Source organism: Lygodium microphyllum, chromosome 1, assembly GCF_053477565.2.
Source record: "Lygodium microphyllum isolate KBCC chromosome 1, Lygodium_microphyllum_v1.1.10, whole genome shotgun sequence".
Taxonomy (NCBI): Eukaryota; Viridiplantae; Streptophyta; class Polypodiopsida; order Schizaeales; family Lygodiaceae; genus Lygodium; species Lygodium microphyllum.
Window position 1 is genome coordinate 28,968,509 of NC_141135.1, and position 25,551 is coordinate 28,994,059.

The 25,551-nt window shown below is 43.1% G+C and overlaps 1 protein-coding gene and 1 pseudogene across 6 annotated transcripts in view; one reads left to right on the forward strand and one right to left on the reverse strand.

The window, feature by feature from the left end:
- LOC148040942 (uncharacterized) overlaps positions 1–25,551 on the reverse strand; it is a 117,915-nt gene that overhangs the window by 52,727 nt on the left and 39,637 nt on the right. For 4 of the 6 annotated variants that reach the window (XM_087674855.1, XM_087674864.1, XM_087674873.1 and 1 more), the window contains exons 4-5: positions 19,210–19,311; positions 18,983–19,113 (exon numbers count right to left, since the gene is read on the reverse strand). In XM_087674855.1, coding sequence (XP_087530981.1) covers positions 18,983–19,113; positions 19,210–19,311 — 233 coding nt within the window. The remainder of the gene's footprint in view (positions 1–18,982; positions 19,114–19,209; positions 19,312–25,551) is intronic. The other 2 variants (XM_087674891.1, XM_087674882.1) reach the window with 2 other exon arrangements.
- On the forward strand, positions 103–730 carry LOC148040943 (uncharacterized; annotated as a pseudogene).

Below are 25,551 nucleotides of genomic sequence, written 5' to 3' on the forward strand. Positions count from 1 at the left end.
TTGAAGATAGAAGCCCAAGACGGGAAGATTCAATCACTTAGGAAGCTACTAACTGACATTCAACTTAGCCCCAAGCTAGAGGAAGGAGAAATTCAACCTAGCATGACCGAGGAGCTCACTCGCATCAAAGAGGAAGTACAACAACTCCAAAAACAGGAGGAAACGAAAGAGGTTTCTTCTTGGGCAGAGATGCTCAAGAAAACCCAACAGCACGTAGAGGAGGTGGAGCAATGAATTCAAATTGCAAAGAAGGGGAAACACCTAGCACATGCACCTACAACAACCATAATCAATGACACATTGGAGGAGGAACAAAAAAGGAAAATGAGAGCACTCCATGTTCAGGTGACGGGGCTGAAGATGCACGAAAAAGTGGATGAGGACACCAAGGTGCTATACACGTTAATGAATATTAAGAAAGACACACACATCTCCGCTTGGAGAGTTGTGCGTGTCTACTTGGAGAGTGGGCAAGAAAAGCACAGAAGGGGAGAGCTAAAAAGAGCGTGCACTCATTCTCCGCTTCCCCACCATGGAGGCTAGGAGAGACTTCCTAGCTCAACGTCGTACATTGAAGGGGACCGTTGTGTTTTTGGGTGACAATCTCACACCAACCCAACTAGCCCACATGAGGGAGTGCATGCCAAAAATTAAGGCAGCCAGGGAGGAGGGCAAACTCGCCTTCTACAGAGGAGGGAGAGTGGTAGTCATGAAGAGATGCCACAAATGACGGTGTGAGACCTACGGGACCAGCCTTGCAGTGGCAGTTTGGAACTATAATGGAGCCCTCCAATTGGATGTGGGAGCTTTTGAGGAGACATTCAGAGGAAGAGATAGTGTGTTCTACTTAGAGACACATCAGGGACCACATACTACACTTCCGCGAATGACAAGCTATAAGAGGAAGTCGGCTTGCAGGAAGGAGACACGCACAGACCACAGTAATCGCGGGTCGAAGGAGTGGCAGTGTTATTCAGGGAGAAGCTACAGCAGATGATCTAGGTAGTCCGCAGAGATGAATAGGCCAGATACATGTGGGTGAGAGTGCGTGGTGAGGAACGCACTTTGTATGCCCCCCTATGACGTCCCGATATACCCCACCCAAGGGGCAATCACCATATTTGGCTTTGGATGAGGATATTTGGGAGTTCTCGAAGGAGGGAGAGGTTATCTTACTAGGAGACTTTAATGCCAGGACAGCCTCCCATTAGGTGTCTTTCTTTGATGCGTCTGAGGATATGCTACAGGAGCAGGATGTGTCAGAGCTACAGCTAGAGAGGACATCTCAGGATATGGGGGAAGTCACCAAATATGGAAATACCTTGTGGAGATGGGCACAACACACAGGTTGGCCATTCTCAATGGCATGGCTAAATACCCCCTATCCGGCGCCTTCACATGTTATCCTCACCGACACGGTGCCAACACAGTAGACTATGTTCCCCCACTGATGCTGATATCTCACATCCAGGACCTCTCAGTATCCCCACGCCTTCTCGGAGTTGCAGTGGATCACACCTATCTATCATTCACCATCGACCTCCAATTCACTGACGTGCACACCCATCATGCATCTCCACGACACCAGAGATACCTCTTTTCTAGAGACACAGAGGATATCTATGAGGCAAATATCCTTAGATTGTTACATGATACAAACCTCGACGTTCCATTACAAGAGCTGACTCAACAGTTCAGTGAGGCCCTACACATCGCTGCAGGTGTAGCCTTCCCACACTCACGACCCACACAGAGAGCCTCCACCGGGGTGACACCTCGGAACAATTGGTATGATGATAAGTGTCGTGAGACCATAGCACGACTATAGAGAGAGATAGCACTAGGGTCCACTACCCACAGACTGGCACAAATACTCTTTAGACGCCTCACACGATGGAAGAAGAGAACATTCTTGGCCCAGCTGGAGCGAGACCTATATCAGTTATTCTTGAGCCAGGACTCTAGAGAGGCTTGGAGGCTTTTCAGAGAGCATTGCCTGACCACGCCTATTGCGTCCACCACTGTATGGGAGGAGCATGCAGCTAGTCTTTATACTGTGGAGGGTCAGTCATCTCTTCCTGACCCACTTGAGCCTTGTCCAGAGACCACCACTTTCTTTACAGAAAGTAGGGTCCAAGAGGCCATTGACAGACTTAGCTGAGGAAAGGCACAAGTTCATGATAGATTAGTAGCCGAGCACTTGATCCATGTTAGAGATTTGGTGGCAAGATTCCTAGCTTACATTTTTAACAGAGCCATGTGTGAAGGCCTACCAGAAAGCTGGAGCACGAACACTATTGTGCCTATCCTCAAGCCAGGGGACCCTCTATCATGGTTAGACATACATTGGCTAAGTTATATGCTTCCATCCTTGAGCATGAGTTAAGCAGGTGGGCAAAGATGTGGGGTCTTAGAGCATAGGGGCAAGCTGGCTTTAGGAGAGGCTTCTCCACATTGGATCACATCCTCACACTCAAAGCGATCATTGAAGAGGGAAGGGCCCATGGCCGATAGCCCTACTACTACTTTGTGGACTTCCGCAAAGCCTTTGACACAATACCGAGACAGACTGATACATAGATTGCATGCCATGGGAGTACCGAAAGAGCTCAGTCGGGGTATTTTGGCACTGTATGAGAGAGTTGTGGACAGAGTCTGAACACCTGAGGGCCTTTCGGCACCTATTTACTCCACCATTGGGGTGAAGCAGGGATGCCCCTCTCTCTGACATTATTTGGCATGTACATTGATGGGATTGCTAATATATTTCACAAGAAGGAGATAGACGAGCTCCACTAGCTAGCACTTGGATACCTCTCCTATTGTATGCAGATGACATTGTATTGATAGCTGACTCTCTAGAGGGTCTACAAAGACACTTGGATGCATTACACTCCTATACTTTGGACAGTGGGCTTTCAGTGAACCTTGGTAAATCTATGGTGATGGTATTTAATACTACACCACAGTGGGTCTTAAGATCAATACCTAAATTCACATATGGATCTGAGGGCTAGAGTATGTGGATTCTTATACATACTTGGGAGTCTTATTTACAGGGCCCACCTTTTTGTATGCGACAGACAGCAGACACTAGGCTGACTCGCGCATACACAACACTAGGTGGTTTGGAGAGGATATGCTCATAGGTGCAATGCCAAGAACCCCGCACCAAGCTATGGCTCTTCGATACACTGGTCACATCCACACTACTTTATGGAGTACAGATATGGGGGCCTAGTCTTGACCATTGTAGCAAATCAGGGCGCACTTATGACGGATGGAGATCGATGGAGAAACCCCTAGTGTCCATGATATCCAGGATGATCAGATCTAAGGCCTCAGTGCCACATGAGATCATTAGAGCCGAGCTAGCAACTACACCGATTGTGGTAGAGGCCCTCACCCGATCGGTCGCATACATACATAGCCTATGGGACTTACCTAGACACAAATATGCACGGTTAGCCCTTGAGTCCTCCAAGCAGCTTGCTAGAGAGGGTGACACTTCTGCACAAATGTCAGCTTGGTTTGAGCTGCATGGCTTTAGCATGGACAAGTTACCCCCCTTCCAGTACTCCCTTGATGCACCATCTCTTGATCTGAGCAAGTTAGAGATTCGCAAGATCATCAAGATGGATCTTACGCAGTTGGATATCAAGCAGACATAGTTGATGCCAAGACAGGAGCTAGGGACAAAGATGGCTTTCTACCACGAGCATTTCCTTCATACCACAAATGATGGATTTATTGTTCGCCCGAGATACATGGACACCCACCTTTCCGATGGGATCAGATGTACTATTGGCCAGTTGCGCACCTCCTCACATCAGCTAGAGATTAAGACTGGCAGATATAGATCCATCCCACCAGAGGAGCGCATATGCCAGATATGCCAATTAGAGCCCGAGACAGAGGAGCATTATATCGGCCACTGCCCAATGTATTATGAGGTCCGTGGTCATTTCCACTGTCTCTTTAGAGACGAATTTGAACCACTATCCAGAGTCATGGATTTTACCAATCAACGATGCCTTGGTCTCTTTCTTCTTGAGATACGACGGCTTCGTGACACGCGCCTCAGGAGTACAGCTGCTCTAGGACACTGAGGCCCTTCACAGAGGCAGCTCACAGACTTCTTTGCAAAGGAGACTCAGAAGACTTCAAGACAGTTACAGCCACAGTCCACACGAGAGCCTCTCTCATCACCACAGTCCACACACTGACAAGGAGTACTAATTGATCGAACCGTTCACCTAAGCCGATCCAAACGTCCTAGGCCTCGACACAGACACCAACAACACCTTCATAGTGTCAAGAATCGCGTGGTGGAGGGGGTTGCTCAAGATGCTGCACCGAACACACACAGAATGCACAAGGAGAAGCTCACTCAAGAGACAAGAAGAGAGATGGAGGCCAAAACGTTTTCTTGCTGATTTCTTCTTCTTCTTCCACACTCTTTACAATGTACACAAAGTATAGATAAGATACAACATAAAAGGAAAGTGGCCTACTAAGTCAAACAATGCATAACCGACTACACTAGTCTACTGGCGCTATAACTATGCCAGCTGTAAATAGGTGTAACAACCTGAATATAATAAGTAATGAGTCAGTGGCCATGTGAGAGTCATAATGACCACCGACATGCTAAGTGTAGACGTGTGGACCCATCTAACCAGGCGGTCCATCATCCATGTCCACATGTGTTGAGCTTGCCATCTCAACACTCCCCCTCAAGCTCAACTGCATCTCTGCAACTCCAAGTAAGCTTCGAAACTTTTGAAGCTTCTCTGTACCCACTGCCTTCGTGAAGATATCAGCTATCTGATCCTATGTGCTGACATACACCAAGTCAATCTCACCTGCTAGTACCTTCTCTCCCACAAAGTGGTAGTGTACCTCAATATGTTTTGTCCTGGCATGGAACACAGGGTTCCTAGCCAACTGTATACTGCTCATGTTGTCACAATAAATGACAACTGGACCTTCCACCTGCACATCCAAATCAGCCAGTAACTTTTGCAGCCATACTACCTCACATGCTGCAACAGCAGCACCTCTATACTCAGCCTCTGTACTCGACAAAGCAACTGTAGATTGCTTTTTACTGCTCCAAGCAACTGCTGCACTACCAAGAGAGAACATGTATCCGCTGGTAGATCGTCTGTCAGACATACTACCAGCCCAATCTGCATCTGTGTATCCAAACACCTGTACGTCTGTACCTGCCTCATAGAAAAGCCCATAATGTAATGTGGACTTCACATATCTCAATATGCGTCTGACTGCATCCAAATGTGGCTTTCTAGGTACTTGCATAAACTGACTCACAAGACCAACAGCGTAGCTCAAGTCTGGCCTTGTAATGGTCATGTAGATCAAACTCCCCACTATCCTCCTGAACATAGTAGGGTCTTCTATCTCATCCCCAACATCAGCACTCAGCTTTACATTCTGCTCCAACGGGACTGAAAGTGGTTTGCATGCAGTCATACCATACTTGGATAACATATCCAAGCCATACTGTCTTTGGGACAACCATATACCATCATCACATCTGATCACCTCAATGCCAAGGAAGTACCTTAGTTCACCTAAATCCTTCATCTCAAACTTCATCTTTAAACAACCCTTGACTTCAGCAATCCCACTATCACTATCACCTATAATAATCAAGTCATCCACATAGATGACTATGATGACCAAACCTGCATCTCCCTTTCTCACATAAAGTGAGTGATCAGCATCAGAAACATAAAAGCCAATATTAACAAGATACTCTTTGATCTTGTCAGACCATGCTCTAGGTGCTTGCTTGAGCCCATAGAGTGCCTTCTTCAACCTGCACACATACGTGGGATGCTGTAAATCTTCATAACCTGCTGGCTGATCCATATACACTTCTTCCTGCAAATCACCATGCAAGAAGGCATTCTTTACATCCATTTGCTGCAACCTCCAACCTTTGGCTGCTGCCAAAGCAATCACACATCTGACAGTTGCCATCCTAGCAACTGGACTGAAGGTTTCATCATAATCTATGCCATATGTCTGGGCATAGCCTTTTGCAACCAGCCTAGCTTTGTACCTGCTAATAGAACCATCTGCATTGTGCTTAATCTTATAAACCCACTTACATCCAATAGCTTTCTTTCCCTTCGGCAATGATACTAGATCCCAAGTCTTATTGGCCTCTAATGCAGCCATCTCCTCATCCATTGCTGCATCCCAATGAGCATGACCAACAGCCTCCTCAAAACATGTGGGCTCAACATCCTCAACTAGTTTCACCATATAAGCATAATGGTGAGCTGCATAACCTTCAAAACCAAATCTTTTAACAGGGTATCTCACCCTGCTAGACCTGCGTACCACTGGATCACTCAATGGAGTCTTTGCATTAACGCGTGCTCTCTGCACACCTGGAGTCCTCACTGAAGGAATGCCAAGCTCATCATCCAAGCTCTCTGAGCCACTGGAGTCTCCATCAAGAACTGCATCAATGCCTTCTGACACTTTATTCTTTCCTTTGTCTTTACCTGTAGTGCTACTAGATGCACTCGAAGATGTAGAGGTACTCCTTCGTCTCCCAGACCAGGGACTACCAGATGATGTCTCTGGTCCACTAAGAGTCCGTGATTCTTGCCTTTCAGCCTGCACATGAGTGTCATGATCATCATCAACATCCAATGCATCACCACTAGATGCATACCAACTGCTCATTTCATCAAAGATGACATCCCTGCTCACTCTGAACTTACATGTGACAGGGTTGTAACAGCGATACCCTTTTTGCTCTAAAGAGTATCCAATAAAGACACACTTTTCAGCCTTTGGATCCAGTTTCTTCCGCAACTCATCTGGCACATGAACATATGCAATGCAGCCAAATACTTTCAAGTGTGAAACATCAGGCTTCTTACCTGTAAAACATTCTTCGGGGGTCATACCATGAACTGCAGCTGTGGGAGTTCTGTTCATAATATAAACAGCAGTATGAACAGCCTCAGACCAAAAATGCTTAGGCATATTCTTTTCAGCCATCAAGGCGCGTGCAACTTCTGCAATATGCCTGTTTTTCCTTTCTGCAACCCCATTTTGCTGTGGGGTATACCTGCATGTGAACTGTCTCTTTATCCCATGAGACCTCAGAAAATCACTGAACTCATTGGAGAGGTACTCTCCCCCTCCATCTGACCTCAAGCACTTTACTTTCAAGCCTGTTTCTCTTTCAACTGCAGCCTTGAAAGTTCTAAAGTGCTCAAAAGCTTCACTCTTTTCCTTCATAAAATATACCCACAGCTTTCTAGAGCAATCATCAATGAATGTGACAAAGTATGAACTACCTCCAAGAGATACATTTTGTGTAGGCCCCCAAATGTCTGTATGCACAACATCAAGGATATTCCTGCTTACATCTCTGTCATGTGAAAAGGGTTGTCTTGCCTGCTTACCAAACTGACATGCTTCACATACCTTCTGAAATTCTGCAACTTTAAATGTAGGCAAACCTGTGACCAACCCTTTGGACTGCATTAATTTCAACCTTTGTACATTTGCATGTCCAATGCGTTTGTGCCAAATTTCAATGTCTGCAACAACACCTTTTCCTTTGGCATACATAGCAGCATTCATAGTAGGAATTCCAGCATCTAGAGTGAACATACGTCCAACTCTACTTCCCTTTGCTACCAATCTGCACTTGTCATTGAAGTCTTCTACAAAGCAGCCCTTTGCATTAAATCTGACTTGCAGCCCTTGCTCTACCATTTGACCGACTGACACCAAGTTCTTTGTAATAGATGGCACATGTAATACATCTGAAAGACTCTTTGTCTTACCATCATGCAAGGACAAGGGAACTTTTTCAATGTGTGAAATTGGGTGGCATGAGTCATCACCCGTCTGCACATAACCTGCATTCTGCAAATCCTGCATCTCTCCAAACCATTCTACATGGCTGGTCATATGATTGGATGCACCTGAATCAACATACCAAACATCTTCATGTGTTCCCTTTTCTGTAACAGCATTCAACATATGTTGCATAACGAACAAACGTTCATTTTTGTCTTCATTCTGTCGTGAAGAGGATGCATAGTTTCCTTGCTGCAACTTACCACTGCGGATATCATCTCTCTTAGCATAACATTGGGCTGCAATATGACCTGTTTTGCCACAGTAGTGGCACACAATACCAGAGTTGTTAGAACCTCTGTTCTGCCATCCACCTCTTCCTCTAAAGCTCCCCCTGCCTCTAAAGTTACCACGACCTCCTGAAACCTGCATATCGCCAAATTGCTGATTCAATCTGTTTTGCTGGTTGTCACTACCACGGCCTGTACCACGGCCTCTTGAAGAGAACCTGCCACGTCCCCTTCCAGAACTGGAGTAGAAAGCCTGGACCTGTTCACCACTTCTTTCAGATGTCTCACTCTGCATGTTGATTTCTTCAGTGATCATTAGAGAGACCAACTCATCGAAATCTGGAAATGGCTTTCTAACATATACAGAAGTTACAAAAGACTTCCAAGCCTTTTCATTGTTAAGTCCACCCAAGGTAGACGACACCAAATCATCATCATCGGGCATTGCATCAATCGCTGCCAATGCATCTACAATGCTTCTTACCTTCAGTGCATACTCATTGATAGACATCTTCCCTTTCTTTAATGTATTCAACTCTTGCTTGAGTTGAATCTTTCGTGCCTTTGTATTTACAGAAAACATACTTTCAAGTATGGTCCAAGCTGCATATGAATTCTCTGCATTTCTAATGTGTCCCAGCATATTATTGTCAATTACTGCAGACAACCAATACATGACCTTTTTATCCTTTGCATTCCATTCTTTCCGTGCCTTTGTCTCTTCTGCAGTTGGAGGATCACTCATCTCCGGCTCCTTTTCTTCACCTGAAACGAACTCGTAGAGGCCTTTTCCAATAAGGAAGTTCGTGACACGAAACTTCCATGATGGGTAGTTGTTCTTGTCGAGCTTCTCAATGATGGGGCTTCCACTGTTCTCTGCCATTATCACAAAATTAATACCAAACAACAAGCAAATCTTCTGCAACCCTTAACCTGTAGTGCACAGCAATACACCAGACAGCCTTTTTCACTGTCTACTCAACAATACATGCAATCTGCAACCAGTTTGCAGATAAACCTTGTGTTTACTCACTGGTAAACACCTTTGAACTTACAGATCTGAAATCTGTAACCTGCGCACCCACGTTCGGTCAATACAGTCGAAGTTACAGTGTACCCTGAAACTGTTGTCCGCAACCTTGCGGCTCTAAAACGGGCCCTGAAACGGCCTCAAATGCCCAAAAAAATATGCAGAATACACAGCGCTCTTCGCGCACACCAAATCTCACTGCAATCGGAGATTTTTGCTCTTCCCTGCTTCCGGTGCCTCCACAGGCACTATCCAAGAGAAGAAGTGGAAGAATGGGAGAGATTCTTACCCGTAGCTTGCTTGCTCGAACCTTGCTTCTTCTCCTTCACTTCAGCCTTCGAAATCAGCCTCTCTCAATGGCGCGGCTCTGATACCATGTCAAGAATCGCGTGGTGGAGGGGGTTGCTCAAGATGCTGCACCGAACACACACAGAATGCACAAGGAGAAGCTCACTCAAGAAACAAGAAGAGAGATGGAGGCCAAAACGTTTTCTTGCTGATTTCTTCTTCTTCTTCCACACTCTTTACAATGTACACAAAGTATAGATAAGATACAACATAAAAGGAAAGTGGCCTACTAAGTCAAACAATGCATAACTGACTACACTAGTCGACTGGCGCTATAACTATGCCAGCTGTAAATAGGTGTAACAACCTGAATATAATAAGTAATGAGTCAGTGGCCATGTGAGAGTCATAATGACCACCGACATGCTAAGTGTAGACGTGTGGACCCATCTAACCAGGCGGTCCATCATCCATGTCCACATGTGTTGAGCTTGCCATCTCAACACATAGGCGGATATAGGGGATTATTGCTCGAGCTAGAGCTAGGCTCTTCATACCCACATGAGATTGTACCATTTGGAGCTCATTGTTACTAGATAGAGCTCTATGTTTTACACATAGCCATAGTTTCCTTTCTTATTTTGCTTTGTGCTACATATTTTGCCTAGACAGTTGTACCATCATACACATGATTGTAACTCATGGTCTCATAGGTCATTTTGGCCTTTTGTAGACATTAATACTCTCTCTCTCTCTCTCTCTCTCTCTCTCTCTCTCTCTCTCTCAGAGAAGGACCAAATTTGCCAACTAAAGGGAGAGAGCAAGCACTACATATGCAGATGTCCGATGCACTATGAGATTAGAGGGCGCTTCCACTATCCATTTTAAGCCACATTCGGAACACTAAGGTGATGGATTGTTACCATGAGAGGGGGGTCTAACATGGGGACAAGCTTGGGATAGTATGGGAACGAGATGAGACTCCACAAAAAGCTAGAAAATGGCCATCCCATGCTATTATGCTTTTAGAATTACGTCGACATAGAGATCATCTCATAGTCTTAAGGGACGTATCTTGGGGGGTCACAGCAATACACGCTCATTGACTTTTTCAAAGCTACAACTACACCAAATACCTCAAAGCATACCCACAACCAACTAACTTGTGGTTCCACCACATGGAGTCACCTTTGACAAGGCCAATGAGAGATACAAAGCACGCTGCCCATGGCCCACCAGTCCATATCCCCACTATAGATGCCACTAAAGGATACAAATAATACTAGCACATCATCAAGCAACTCTACCTTGATACTTCCGCCTATCCATGATGCATAAACCCATGAAGGATATCTTGAGATGATATTGATCCCCATATCAATTCCACATTGTATTCAATCCCTACTCTTTTTTAGTATTTTCAGTTATTTGTTGTCTCCTAGCTAGATGTTTTAAGATTATGGTTTCATTATTTTACTTGGAAAACGTGATAGTTTCTTGAACTTCAGATGTATCTATTTTTTTCTCATAGGCCGATTTGGCCATCTATATACACACTAATTTCCTTCACAACCCATTTTTGTAGTTGTTTTCTTCAATCAGTGTTATGACTTCTTTTACTAGAATCTCTTTCACTGATTTTTGTTGTTGTACTCACCTCCTTTAGTGCTTTTGTTTTCTTAATGTGCATGGAGATCCTAGAGGATGAAGAGATAGAGAAAGAAATCTTTATTCCGGAACACAAAATAATACAAAGAAAGGTGTGTAGGCCCATTCCCTTCATCGATATCTCCCTCAATCATGGTCAAACAAAAGCATGTGACATTCCAATACACATCAATACAAGAAAAGATAGGGATACTAAAGCAAACCAAATCCTTCCAAGCAACCAAGATATGGATGGCAACTAAGCTCACACCCATCCAACTCAAGAACAAGAAACAAGGATTGGCCAAAGTACATGAAGCTCCAAGACAGGAAAAATAGATAGTCTACAAATGAGGTAGAGCCATCATTGCAAAGTTGCAGACATCCAAAGCAAAAAAAAATGACCATCTAAAATGCCTAGATGGATCTTTCAATATAATGTACTCCTATGTTGTAAGGACAAGTTGATCTAAGAATTTTATTTTACTTCTTTTTTTTTGGGTTTCCAATTGATTGTGTCTTTTGGCACCCAAAGTGGAATGTACAAACTTTGATTGATGTACTTGATTCGTCTTTTAGGTCAATTTTGGCCTCCACAAGATGTTAATAAAACTCTCTCTTTTTTCGTAAAAGGTAATTGTATTAATTTCAAAAAAAAGGTACAAGATTACATGATTACATGATTACAAGAGACACGAGGGTCCTAGGCCAACGTGTGGGAAATCCCCGTACTAATGCACGAAAAAGGTTACACCAATCATGGCAACGACCCAGAGGCAATTGCCATATGCCAAGGAAGTAAATCCTCCCCAGGGAGCAAGTCGGAGTGCCAGATGAGATCTATCTGCCAATGCAAGAGCCCTTTAAGCCTGGCAATATGTCTCGGTACATTAGAGACCGAATCAAAGAGAAAAGCATTGCGCGTGGTCCAAATGTGCCAGCATCCCCAGTATCTGAAAAAGTGAAATAAGATCTTCATATGTAACTGTGGCGGTGTGAGGTACTTTGGGCGCACAAAAACCCAATCGAAAGGAGTTAGTGAGGACCCCACCACTGCGCGCCAGATTTGCGACAAGAGTGACCAGATATTCTTGGCGAGCGGGCAAGAAAGAAATCGATGTCAGGCCGATTCCGCAATAGTGGTACAGAAGAAACAATTGCCATTCGAGATTCTACGCTTGGAAAGGGCCGAGGCAAGAGGAAGACCACCAATCATCACCCGCCAAAGAAAGACCTTGCATTTGAAAGGTGCCCTATTCAGCCAGCCCTCCATCACCGTTGCCTGCCACCATGACTACGATTTCCGCAGTCCCCAAACAGTATTAGCTTTCACACCCAGCCATTGGTGATCTTGAATGAGAAGATGATACACCTGATTAGTAGAGGCCTTTTCCAATCTCAACCGGCCTGCAAGGTCCCAGTCCTGCCAAGGACGATCCACAACCAGGGCAGGAAAGGGTTGCCTACCCTGAAGCTCCGACAAAAGCTGTTCCCATAAACCACGGTATCCGCGCGGCATCCTGAAAAGTCTCCTAGCAGTCCGAAACGATGCAAGGACATTGCGAGTAGCAAGGGTAGCATCCACAATCGAAGTCACACCTAAACGGGCCCTGCGATTAAATCTCGGTCTGAGCTGATGTTTGTCTTCCCATGAAAGTAATCGCGATACTGCCAACAATTCCAACTGAAAGGAGTTAGTCTGCAAGTGGTCCCCCACTGGATGCCAACGGGCCTTTTGGAGCACCACTTTCCAAGAGCCGACCAAGAAAGAGACCAACGAAGAGCCAGCATATGAGTTTCTGCATCCAAAATAGCTCCACCACCCATGCGTTTAGGGGTACATGTATGTGACCATGAAATCCACGAAATACCTGCCTGCAGTGAATCCTTCTTCCATAGCATGAAACGAATGGGATGAGTGAGAGCCTTCAAAGTAGTAGGCGTCCACGGCAGCAATGGAAGGAAATACGTTAGCATTGGTAGCATAATTGTCTGAGCCACTTTGAGGCGGACATGGAATGGCCACGCTTGCGACTTCCAATACATAAACTTCGCCGCCAGTTTTTGTGAAATTCACTCCAGTAGTTCCTTTGGCCGTACATCCACCCCCAATGGGTATCCAAGATGCCTGACAATGGAGCCACGGGAAACCACCTGGCCCTGCCAGCCTAAATAAATCTCTCTCTCTCTCTCTCTCTCTCTCTCTCTCTCTCTCTCTCTCTCTCTCCCCCCCCCCCCAAGTTGGCACAAGTACAACATTGCACCAAAATAAGAGGGGAATTTCATCCTTGAAACAAGTGTATTGAAGGAACAATTGAGTAAAGTAGTCCCATTTGTGAACTTGGGGGAGCCCAATGGTACAATACCCAAATGCAAGAGTATTTATGAATATGATAGATAAAATAGTAGTTATGTAGCAAACAAGGTCTCTCCAAGGGACAAACATATGGATAGCAGACAAGCTAACTCCACACCAACTAAAGAATCAACCAATAGAATTGGCTAAAATAAAAGAGGTAAGAAAGAACAGTAAATAGAGGAGAAAAAGCAATCATTAGAGACTTTGTAACTAGCCTTCCTTCTATGGAGGGGTGGTAACAACCTAATTATAACTTATTTACAACAAGCAATAATTAATGAAATGCTCAAACACAAACACTTGCCAATCAATCTTGGACATTGGACACCCTCTTGGCCCTAAAACCGGTGCCCCTTTCGGTATTTCTTTATCTTTAGTTGCAATTGAATTTCAATACAATGGTATTCCTTCAATCCTCTTCGCAATCCAAAAGCCCCTTGCTATTAATAATGACCAACAAGTCTTCAAATTGATTTGCCCCTTGATTTGCTCGAGCAACTGGCCTTCACCAACTCCTTTGGAAATGAAATTTGCCCCGAATTTGAAAGTTAGCTCGAATGTTGCTGAGAATTAATTCTCAGCTCTGAAAATTCAAGTCTTGAGACTTCAATTTCTGCTGTAAATTAGGGTTTACAGCAAATAAAAATACAATTTCTCAACCTCTAGGGATTAGAACGCTGAAATCTTCGAAACAAAGCTGGGAAATGGCTGGAGAATGAGAGAGAATGCTAAATAGAGAGAAATTTCAGACTTCCATTCCGAGAAAATGGAAAAAATCAGCTGCTGCCTTGTCTAGACAGCCATGATAGCTATCTCCATTGATTGAACACACCCAATATGATGTTTGTTTGACTGAAACAGCCCTCAAACTGCTGTCCCCTACTACTGCAGTCTCTTCAAGGCATGTCACCAGCTCCCCAAGAGTCTCTTGCTAGCTAGAAATGGCCTGTCAACTATTATAGTAGCTATGGCAGCTTTCTCTCTCTCTCTCTCTCAACTTGCACAAGGCTGGAATGACTCTCTCTCTCTCTCTCTCTCTCTCTCTCTCTCTCTCTCTCTCTCTCTCTCAACCTCAGAAACGTCTTTCCCACTTGCATTGACAAGTTTTGCCAAGTGGCAGCCTTCTAATCCCATTTTTCGGCATTATTTGCATTATTAAATTAATTTTTGGCTTTAAAATTCTGAAAATCAATTTAAATTTATTTTTGTGCCTATAAAATTAGTCTAACCAACCAACAATTAAATTGGCAAGGCCAATTTATCTTCGAAGTGTTCCCGAATCTTCTTTAGCCCCTAGTTTGGCAGTAAGTACCATTAAATGCCAAATCCCTAGTGTCACCAACTAACACTTATGGCTAATAAAATGTCTTAAGCCAATTTCTAGCACCAGATACCACCTAGTGTAACATTACTTAAGACAACTTTAAACTTTGACATCCACTGATTTCCTAGAGTCCTTGGCTTGTACATATGAAATAATTTCAATTGAACTTCACATGTGCAACACATACTTAAACATTTGATTCAAAATTAATCCAAATGTTAAGTAAAGCAAGCAAAATTTCACATCCTCGTGACAAACTTCCATACCCCAGCTCATAAGAAATGAATCTATCAGAGACTACATCTATCTTCTATACACATATAAGGATGTTTGCTATAAAGTGTATTGTAACAATGCATTTATCTGATTAGTCCATTAGACCAATCTCTTTTTTTTTTTCGTGAAGATAATTGAATTAAGTAGTAAATATTTCCATCAGACCATTGGGTCATCAAAGAAATTGACGAAAGTCTACCAAGACTTTAATACAAAGAAATCGCACAGAAAGAACAGCTGGAGTAGAGAGAACAATAGCCAACCATGGAGCAACAATGTCAGGAAAAACCAGGTCAACGAAAATCATAGAAGAGATCTGCCATAACACTAAACCATGAACACGGGCCACATGACCATGGATGCCCGATATTGAATCAAAAATAGAGACATTCCAAGTACGCTAAATATGCTACACATTCCAAGTACGCCAAATATGCTACAAGGCTCTCCCTCTCCCTCTCCCTCTCCCTCTCCCTCTCCCTCTCCCTCTCCCTCTCTCTCTCTCTCTCTCTCTCTCTCTCTCTCTCTCTCTCTCTCTCTCTCTGTGTGCATAATGAGTGGTTTATTATATGAAGTCAAAAAATGATAACAAAAGTTAGATTAGAAAAGAGAGACAAAATTACAGCAAAGGAGCAAAAGAGATTGCCGTATACGAAGGAACTAAATCCTCTCTCAAGAGAAACTTTGCATATTGAGCTAAGAAATGCATTACATGCCAATTAGCCTTTTAAACAGCCGCAAAACATGCTTATTTAATGAAAAAAGTAAAAATGGTTCATGGTTCAAGAGTTTCTGTGAGACCCTAATTTGGGAGTGTCCATCCACATCTATAAATAGACAAGCTGCCCCCCCATTCAAGTCTCCATCCTTTTGTGCAAGTCTCTCACTCTACCATGCAAATTTCAGCCATCAACCACCTACCATCTGCCGTCCAACCATCACCAACTTCATCACTATCCAACCCTAGGCAGCCTATTTCTAGGCATCACACTACTGCTTGGAGGTCTCCATTTGATGCATCATCATAGCACCTAATCAGCTTGTGTTTTCAACATCCGATGAAAGGCGACGTGCTACTGTCATCTCTCCCATCAGGCAACTATTGCAGTACCTACATTTTTGTTGTCCAACACACTGCCTATATCAACAAACACCTCTCCTGTTGTCGCCTAACAATTCTCTGCCTCGTGTGATCAATTTTTAGCCTTCTCCGCTGGTACAATGCTACGTTTACCGGATTTCAGCCTTCTACAACTGTGTTTTGGTGACCAATTGTTGCCCTTCATTATTCAGCACTCTCTCATCTCCGACTTGTGGTTACAATACTTGGGATCTGTCTCCACAGGACATCACTCTTCAGCACCACTACTTTGCCCTTGGGTACTCTGTATACTCTTCATTCATTTACAATTTTCATTCACTTCAAAGTCGTATTCTTTCTCTCTCTTTCTACTTGTGTTTGTTTTTGTGTTTGAGTTTGGAGTTCTGCACGTCTATGTCTATATCATTGTGTTTCTGTCATTGTCATACACTCGATGTCTCCTTAGTGCAAACCCTAGCAGCAGCTCCACAGTTTTCTTCACATAATATCAAAGTCGGTGCTCTTATAAAGAGTATCCTATGGATATTGTGGAGTGCTAGGTTTTGTGCGAGGCACACAAACGCCTCCTAACAGAATTACAATGTCTCAATCACCTTCTTCTCGAGACCCCATGATGTCTTATCAAGCTTCTCCATCACTGGAGACCCTGAGAAGATAGTATGGACTCAGCAAGAAAGATGACCCTAATCCAAAATGACCTACTCGATTAACTTTGGTTTCTCTTGTTCCACATTTTAACCTCATGTCAAAGGAGAAGTTTCAAGAGTACTTGCGTATCACGTATAGTCAAACTTACAGCCCTCCAACCAGCTTTGCTACTCCATCCGGACTGGTTGGTAAGACTGTCCGTCTCTTCATCACAGAGGATATACAACATTTGGGATGACTCGCAACTCATCTTTTTCATCTCAAGCAGGCCTAGTGTCAGGTTCATACAACCCCTTTGAGTCGTTCAAATCAAAACCCTCTCATGTTTTCCCTTTTGTGTGCTGGTCCAAATGATTTTCTGTATATAACTTCAATAGAGGAGACTCTCAAAGCATAATTCTTCATCAGGTATATCTACATCTTTTGTTTCATTTGAGCAAGTAAGCCACTCTTCTCAAATCACTCCCATCCCACCCTCTTTTAGACCACAACTTAATTTCCTCTCTTCTTCATTCCAAACCCTTGGATTACACTCCACATCTGCATCCCCCATACTCGAAGTTGAAACCTCTGTTTCTGCTCCTAGCACATTCTCATTTTCCATTCCATACTCACACTTTCCTACCACTTCACACCACGGTGCATTGTTACCGAGAATGCTATCCTTTAACATGGTAGCATCCACTTACTCTCAAGCCACTTTGCACCATGGGGCTTTGTTCTAGGAAATGCCACCCTTTAATACAATTCCCTCCACCTTTCCCCAAGTGAGCACATCATTTCCCACTGGGATAGCTGTGCTGGCCATCCCCCTCACTACCCCTAGTCACACACATCTTTTGACCTCTCCGATGCAAGGATTTCCATCCCCTACTAATGGTGTGTCATCCCACTCTCCATGGATCACTCCTATGCAGTGATTCCCATCCTCTGCTCCACGCGTCCCTATCCCTCTTCCATGGGCTCTTCATGCAACTACCATGCCCATGCCCATGCCTGGCCACTCCATCTCCCCATTTGGATCCACTATGCACACATCCCGCATGCATGGTGGGCACTTTGGGATTAATTTCCAAGTGTACTCCACTTCCCCAACCTATCCACCCTACCCCCACTACCCACCTTATCCATCTCCTAGCACTACCACTCCTGTTGCAACGAGCAAGACTACCTTCACAAATAAGACTCATTTAACAGGTCAACTTTGACCACTTAATCAAACTTCATGCAACAAGAGCTTGAACCTTAGGAACTTTGGAACCTTGTCATTGGTCTAGAGACTATGCCAGGACCCTTGACTACCTCACCCTAATCACATCCATCAATGGAGAGCTTACAATGCCACAGCCAATGTTAAGTTAATGCAGGGTTGCTTCCTAAGTTCCACTCTCAATTCCAATATTTTCCCCTCACATTCGAGCGAGTCATCTCATTGACCACTATGCAACAAGAGATCACACTCGATGTATCAATCTCGATTTTGAGCTTAAAGAGTTTTCCATTAAGAAAGGGAATGATCTAAAAGTCAAGTTGGCCAAATATTGGCTATTACTCACAAACTTTGCCACTATTGGCTCCCCGAAGTCAAAGACAATGATCAAGTCAGTTCTTCTTGAACAAGTTGCCCAAAAAATAGTTCCATTTTATCCAGCACATTATTTCACTACCTAGATTGCCAACCTTCTACGAGAGTGCCAGAGTTCTTGCATTACGCAGGGCCGCATGACCAAGTCCACGAGAGATACTCCACACATACTTATTCACAAAGGGGGCTGGTTGCATCTTCTTTGCAAGGTAAAACCAACAATGAGAAGAACTCGCAAGATGTGACTTCTACACTCCTTGTGCAGTTTGGCAGTGTATAGAGAAACGATGGGCTTATGTCAAGAGTCAATGTATAAGCAATTGACACCTGAGAGGATTAAAGCCTGTTTACATGTGGGGATGACATTTAACCTTGGTTTTGGAACACTCTCACTGAGATGCAGCACAAGAGAAGCAACAATACACATCATGCTTTAGACAATGAAACCAAAATCAGAATACAAAAGTAGGAGAGAAATTCCAAAGTAACCTCTGCATTGAATTTGAAGCTTTACACTGTACAGAAAGACAACGCAATGGTGACACAACTACGACATAAAATCAACTTACTTACCCTACCAACATCTGGCACTCCTCCATCCCCATGGTCAGGTATACTAAAAGTTCCCAAGAGAACACTGTGTGCCACTTGACCAGGTCTGTTTCGTCCTGCAGCAGGACTTGGATCTGTTGTTGGTCCTGCAACTGAAAACATTTAGCAAGTAGAGCATTTTTCTTTTGGTCTATCCTGATATTTTTCCTGTACAATGAGCTTTCTTATACTTCCATACACACAAATACCTTGTTCTTCTACTCTCCTACTGCCTCCACCTGAAGATGACGGAACAGCAGGAGGAGGAACCTGCCGTGTTACAAGGTGAAGTGTATGGCCGTCTTCAACATCTGCTTACTGGTTAAAGGAAGTAACTCAACCAAACAAAAAGTTTCTGCAAAGATCTTGTACAGCTACTAACAGAAAGAACATTTCAGCTGACACTAAACCACCCATATAAGGTTAAGGAACAACCTACAGTTCATTTGCTTGCCTGTCACTATGTGACACATTGAGATCTACAACTCACAGGTGTACGACTTCTGGTACCGAACCCCAAGATTCAGAATGCAAACAAATACACAGCTGAGCTACATATGTTCCAGAAAATGAGTAACAACCACCTATCTAACTCCATCTAACATCAGTAGCTTGAAAAATATTTTTTATTTGGTCTCTTCCGAGACAGATCGAAGTGGACCAACTCATAAATCAACATGCATTGTAAACAAAACATTACAGTACAATCCATAAAAAAGCTGCAAACCCTCAGTATTTGCAAAACCAATTTGCTGTTTAGAGACATGCCTCCTTACTGAAGCTTACCAAAAACAGTATATATATGATGCTAGACTTACTTCAACTTACCCTAGCACCCTGTCTCACACATAATCCATCCATAACACAGCTTGTCTGAAGAGCTATCATGCATCTATAAAACTTCTTGCAAGAAATGAATTTGCAGCTTCTGTTGCTTAAGGATGTGAGAGTGCGCAACGGAAGAAAGAACACGAACAGACAGAGAGAGAGAGAGAGAGAGAGCAGAAAATGAAAGAAGAAATACTGCACTGACTGAAATGAATGCTGAATACAATGATGTGGACTGATCAGTCCCTGCACACAGTCCAGAGCATCAATGAGGGCACCAGATCAGATTGAAATGAATGGCAGCACCAATGTCTGAGAGGAACGGGAGATAAGAGTGCTGAAATCTGCAGAAGAGAGAGTGATGTTGAGTGAGTGGGGGGCTGTTACATATAGCACCTACGCCCCAAATCTGGTCGACCTGCTGGCGGCCAGCCGAAACTGGTCGACTGGCCCTAAATCAGGCCAACCTGCTGGTGGCCAGCCAAATCTGGCCGACCTGCAGAAAATGCCCTAAAATGGGCTGCCTGCCACATGAGAAGGAAATGCAAACACACACAAATGCTGAATGAACTGACAGAGCTCCTCTGTCTCTTGTTAGACTCTGACAGGAGCTCACAATCAAGAGATGACAGACTAACATGCTAAAATAGGCAAGCTAACACCCCCTCTCAAATCCTGAGAGAGTCTGAAGACCCAACAACCTCATGTAATGAAGCAAAGAAGCCTTGGGCAAAGGCTTCATGAAGAGATCAGCCGCATTGTCCTCCGTGGGATAATAGGCCACCACCGACTCCGAATCCATGATTCACTCTCAAACATAGTGATATTGAACCTCAATGTGATGAAGCAAAGAAGCCTTGGGCAAAGGCTTCATGAAGAGATCAGCCGCATTGTCCTCCGTGGGACAATAGGCCACCACCAACTCCGAATCCATGATTCGCTCTCAAACATAGTGGTATTGAACCTCAATGTGCTTCATGCGAGCATGAAGCATTGGATTCTTGGCCAGAGCTAGGGCACTCTGGTTGTCCACGCGTAGCTCTGCAAGTCTTGACTGTGGAAAGCCAATCTCCATGAACATACGACAGAGTAAAACTGCCTCCATAGCAGTCGAACATAAGGCCCGATCTCAACCTCTATAGAAGAAAGGACCACAGTAGACTGCTTCTTGCTGCTCTAATAGATAGCTCCAGATCCAAGGGAGAAGGCATATCCTGTAGTGGATCATCTCAAATCCACACCACCTGCCCAAAGAGTTACTCCATCTAAAGAGTGACCCCCTCTCCATACATGATCTTGTAGGATCGAGTCCCCTATAAATATCAAAGAACATGCAAGGCATGTAGAGTTGAAGCGGAAGCAGATAGAGAGAGAGCAGAGAAAGGCACATTAATCGAGGTGCTCAATGATCCAGAACTGAACAAAGTTGAACAATGAGATAGAGTGAGAATGAGTCAACGGATAGGTGTGTACCAGTGTGGTACACATAAAGAATAAAAGAATGTATTAATACTTAGGGTACAGTACACTTACACACACTAGGATAAGTTCATGTGTGTGAAGTAATATATACACGGGAGAGCGTAAAGGGCCTTTACACCCAACAACCTCCCACTTAAAGGTCCGAAGCAAACCTTTAATCAACTCCCACAAGTCTAATGCAATACTCATGTTGAGCCTTAGGAAGCGAAAAGATTCACCTTGATCTTGGCACTTGAAAATAGAAGATCTTCTTCCGATTTCTCCACGGCAAAAAATCAGAATTTTTTTTTGAAACTCTAATAAGTTTTCCTATCCTCTTTTCAATTTTTCCTAATTGGGAGATAGAAACATCAATAAATTGAGGCATTCACGGCATCTACGTCAGTCTATTCTCTTTGTACCTCATGAAGAAACGGTACTTCCTAGATGATCCTTCTAACCGTCCTAAGAATATGGGCTTGGATCAAGTCGATTCAGAGAAGTCTATTGAAGAGAGATCAAGCTTGGTGAATGATTGCATTGGAAATCGGCTCGATCAAAGTGATTCATCTATCAGATCTTTCTGGGAATCAGAAGAATTGGAAACACTTTACGCAAGACTTTTAGTGAGAACATCTGCAGGGTTATCCTATGATTTGATCTTAGTCAAGGTGACTAGACCATCATCCAGAACCTGTCTGATAAAATAATACCGAACATCAATATGTTTGGTACATGTATGAAACATTGCATTCTTAGCCAGGCATACAACACTCTAGCTATCACATCTAAGTACATGTGTTTTGGTGGGCAGCCCAAAATCCTTGACCAAACAACCAAGCCAAACTGCTTCTTTTGAAGCTTCAGTGGCTGAAATATATTCAGCCTCAATGGTAGAGAGTGCTACTATTTTTTGCAATCTAGAGCACCAAGAAACCGCCCCACCAATCAAGGTAAAGATGTACCAGCTAGTAGACTTACGAGTATCCAAGTCACCTGCCATGTCTGCATCACAATACCCTTGCAAATCTAATGTACCCTTGCCATAGCAAATATATTTTCTTTGTGTGCCCTTAAGGTACCGTAAGATACATTTCACTGCTTCCCAATAAGATTTGCCAAGAATTGACATGAACCTGCTTACAACTCCCACTACATAAGCAATGTCAGGTCTAGTGGCAACCATAGCATGCATGAGTGAACCACAAGCTGAAGCATAAGGAACATCCTTCATAGTACTAGCTACCTTATCATCTTTTGGGCAATCTGCTTTGCTAAGCTTAAGATAAGGTGGAAAAGGTACACCAAGAGGCTTAGCATCAGCCATAGAAAAACAATCAAGTACTTTGCTGATGTACTTTTCTTGTGAGAAAAATAAGAGTTATTGCTCTCTATCTCCTGTTACACACATGCCCAAAATATATTCAGCTGCACCTAAATCCTTCATGGAAAAGGCTGAATTCAGTTGTTTTTTCAATGCATTAATCTCGCTTTTATGCTTACCACCAATAAGCATATCATCCACATAAAGCACAAGTATAATAAGGCTTCTATCATCAAACCTTCTTAATATATAAGCAATGATCTGCACTACTCCTTTTAAATCCATGTGAAAGCATGAAGGCATCTAACTTTTTATACCATTGTCTAAGAGCCTGTTTCAAACCATACAAGCTTCTCTTAAGCTTACATACCAAATGATCATTTCCTTGTATAACAAAGCCTTCCAACTGTTTCATGTACAACTCTTCTTCTAGATCACCATACAGAAATGCAATTCTTACATCCATCTGATCAAGTTCAAGATCCATAGAGGCTACAATGGCAAATAACACTCGAAGACTGGTCATTTTGACAACAGAAGAAAACACTTCTTGAAAATCAATGCCCTCCTTTTGTGTATAGCCCTTAGCCACAAGTCTGGCTTTGTATTTGGGTTTGTCATCCACACATTTGATTTTATAGACCCATTTCTTAGAAATGGCTTTCCTATCCTTGGGCAATGTAACCAAATCCCAAGTATCATTATGACACAGTGACTTCATTTCTTCCTGCATAGTAGCTCCCACTTTTTCTTTAATTCACATGATAAGGCTTCTTTATACGTAAGAGGCTCACCTTCATTTGTGAGCAAAATGCAGTCCAAAGAATAATCAAATCTTTGTATAGGTCTCTAACACATGTAGACCTTCTTACCCAATGATCTGTGTTATCAAGTAATGGATCCACATCCAAGGAAATGTCAATGACCTCATTGTTTGGCTGCTGAACTGCATGTTCAAGTTGCTGTAATACAATTTCAGGCTGCTGTAATTCATTTTCAGCATGCTGATTTTCGTGCTCAAGCTAATGTTCAACATCCCCTTGCCGCCTATTTTCATCTGGCTCAATAATAATACGCTGATTGTCATAATTAGCACCAAAAGGAGCTGAATTTTCAATGGCTGACGACTGCTCAAAGTAACTGATCGTGCTGAAATTTGACTTTCTTTTTGTCTGAGTCATTAGATGTGACATTTGTCAGCAGCTTTGACTCATTAAATACCACATCCCGACTGCGTAGCACCTTTTTCATACTTGGAACCCAAACTCTATAGCCCATTTCACCTTCATCTCCATAACCCATGAAGATGCCTCTATGAGATTTCATGTCAAGTTTGATTCTGCTATCAACAAGTACATGTACATAGCATTCGCAACCAAAGACTCTTAAGTGGTCATACGAAGCAAGTTTGCCAAACCAAATCTCTTCAAGGATGCCACTTTCAAGTGCACGGTGTGGAGATCAGTTGCAAATATACACCGCGGTTTTAAGTGCCTCTCCCCAAAACGATTGCGAGGGATTAGTTGTGGACATAACGTGCGATTCATTCGCTCAGCCACACCACAAGATAATGGATTGTAAGGAGTTGTAAACTCTCGTTTAATCCCATCGACATCACAAAACTTATTGAATTCTTTAGATACATACTCTCCCCCATTATCTATTCTTATGCATTTTAACTTTAAGCCCTTTTAAGTATTAACCAATGCATAAAACCTTTTAAAAGCATCCAATGCCTCACCTTTCTGCTTAAGCAAGTAGACCTATAGCTTCCTAGAATGGTCATCAATAAAAGACACAAAATAATGGAAACCACTATGAGTTTTTATTGGCATGGTGCAAACATCAGAATGGACTAAATCCAAGATACATGCCTTCCTAGAGGCTTCATGAGAGTATGGACTCTTTACATGTTTACCAAGAACACAATCATCACAAAAGTCAAGCTTTGAGTTTTTCACATCAACTCTTCCAAGTGAAGAAAGTGCCTGCAAACCCTTTTGGCTCATCTGTCCAAGACGCTTGTGGCATAACTCCATGTGTAACTGTACTTCAGCAACTCCAACAAACTTTCCAAGAAGTGCCTTGCAGTAGAGATAATACAGAGTCCCCTTTTTACCACCTCTAGTGACTAGCATAGATCCTTTCTATATTTTCCACATACCACCACCAAAAGTAGTGAAGTAACCTTTGTTGTCTAGTTGCCCAATAGAAAGCAAGCTCTTCTTGATGCCACGTACATACCTAGCATCATGAAGAATCAATTCTTAACCATTTTCTGGAGCCAGGTGTATGCTATCAATTCCTTCAATATCATTTGCATGATCGTTGCCAAGGCAGACTTTTCCAAGATTACCTTCTGCATAAGTAAAAAACACTCCAGAGATGGAGTTGCATAAAAAGAAGCACCGCTATCAACAATCCACAATTGTGACAAACCATCACGAGATGACAACAAAGCATCTATCACATCTATTTTAGTGATATACATGTCCTCCACTATCATAGCAAGCGGATCTAAAAATGCAACCAGCAAATCAGCATCTTTATCATCTTCTATTTCCTCAATAACAACACTAGATACCACATTTACTTTTTATGTCTCTTTAAGGGTAGAGCTGTCATCCTTGTCATTCTTTTTGCCTTTTGCATTAGCCTGCTTCTTGCGTTTTTGTTCCTTTTTAAAGTACTTGCAATCGGGCTTTTTATGCCCTTTGCGACCACATTGATAACAAATTATATCTTGCTATTTTTCCTTGCTTTTGCTGCGATTTTTGTTTTTATTTGCAGCATTATATCTTTTTTCAATTCAACCTGTTACATTGTAGGCTGATCCACTATTTTCCCCACTCACCTTGCGTCTAATCTCTTCATTTAGAATAGAACCCAACACACCATCAAATGTCAAGTTGAGGTTATTGCTCAATGACACAACCAA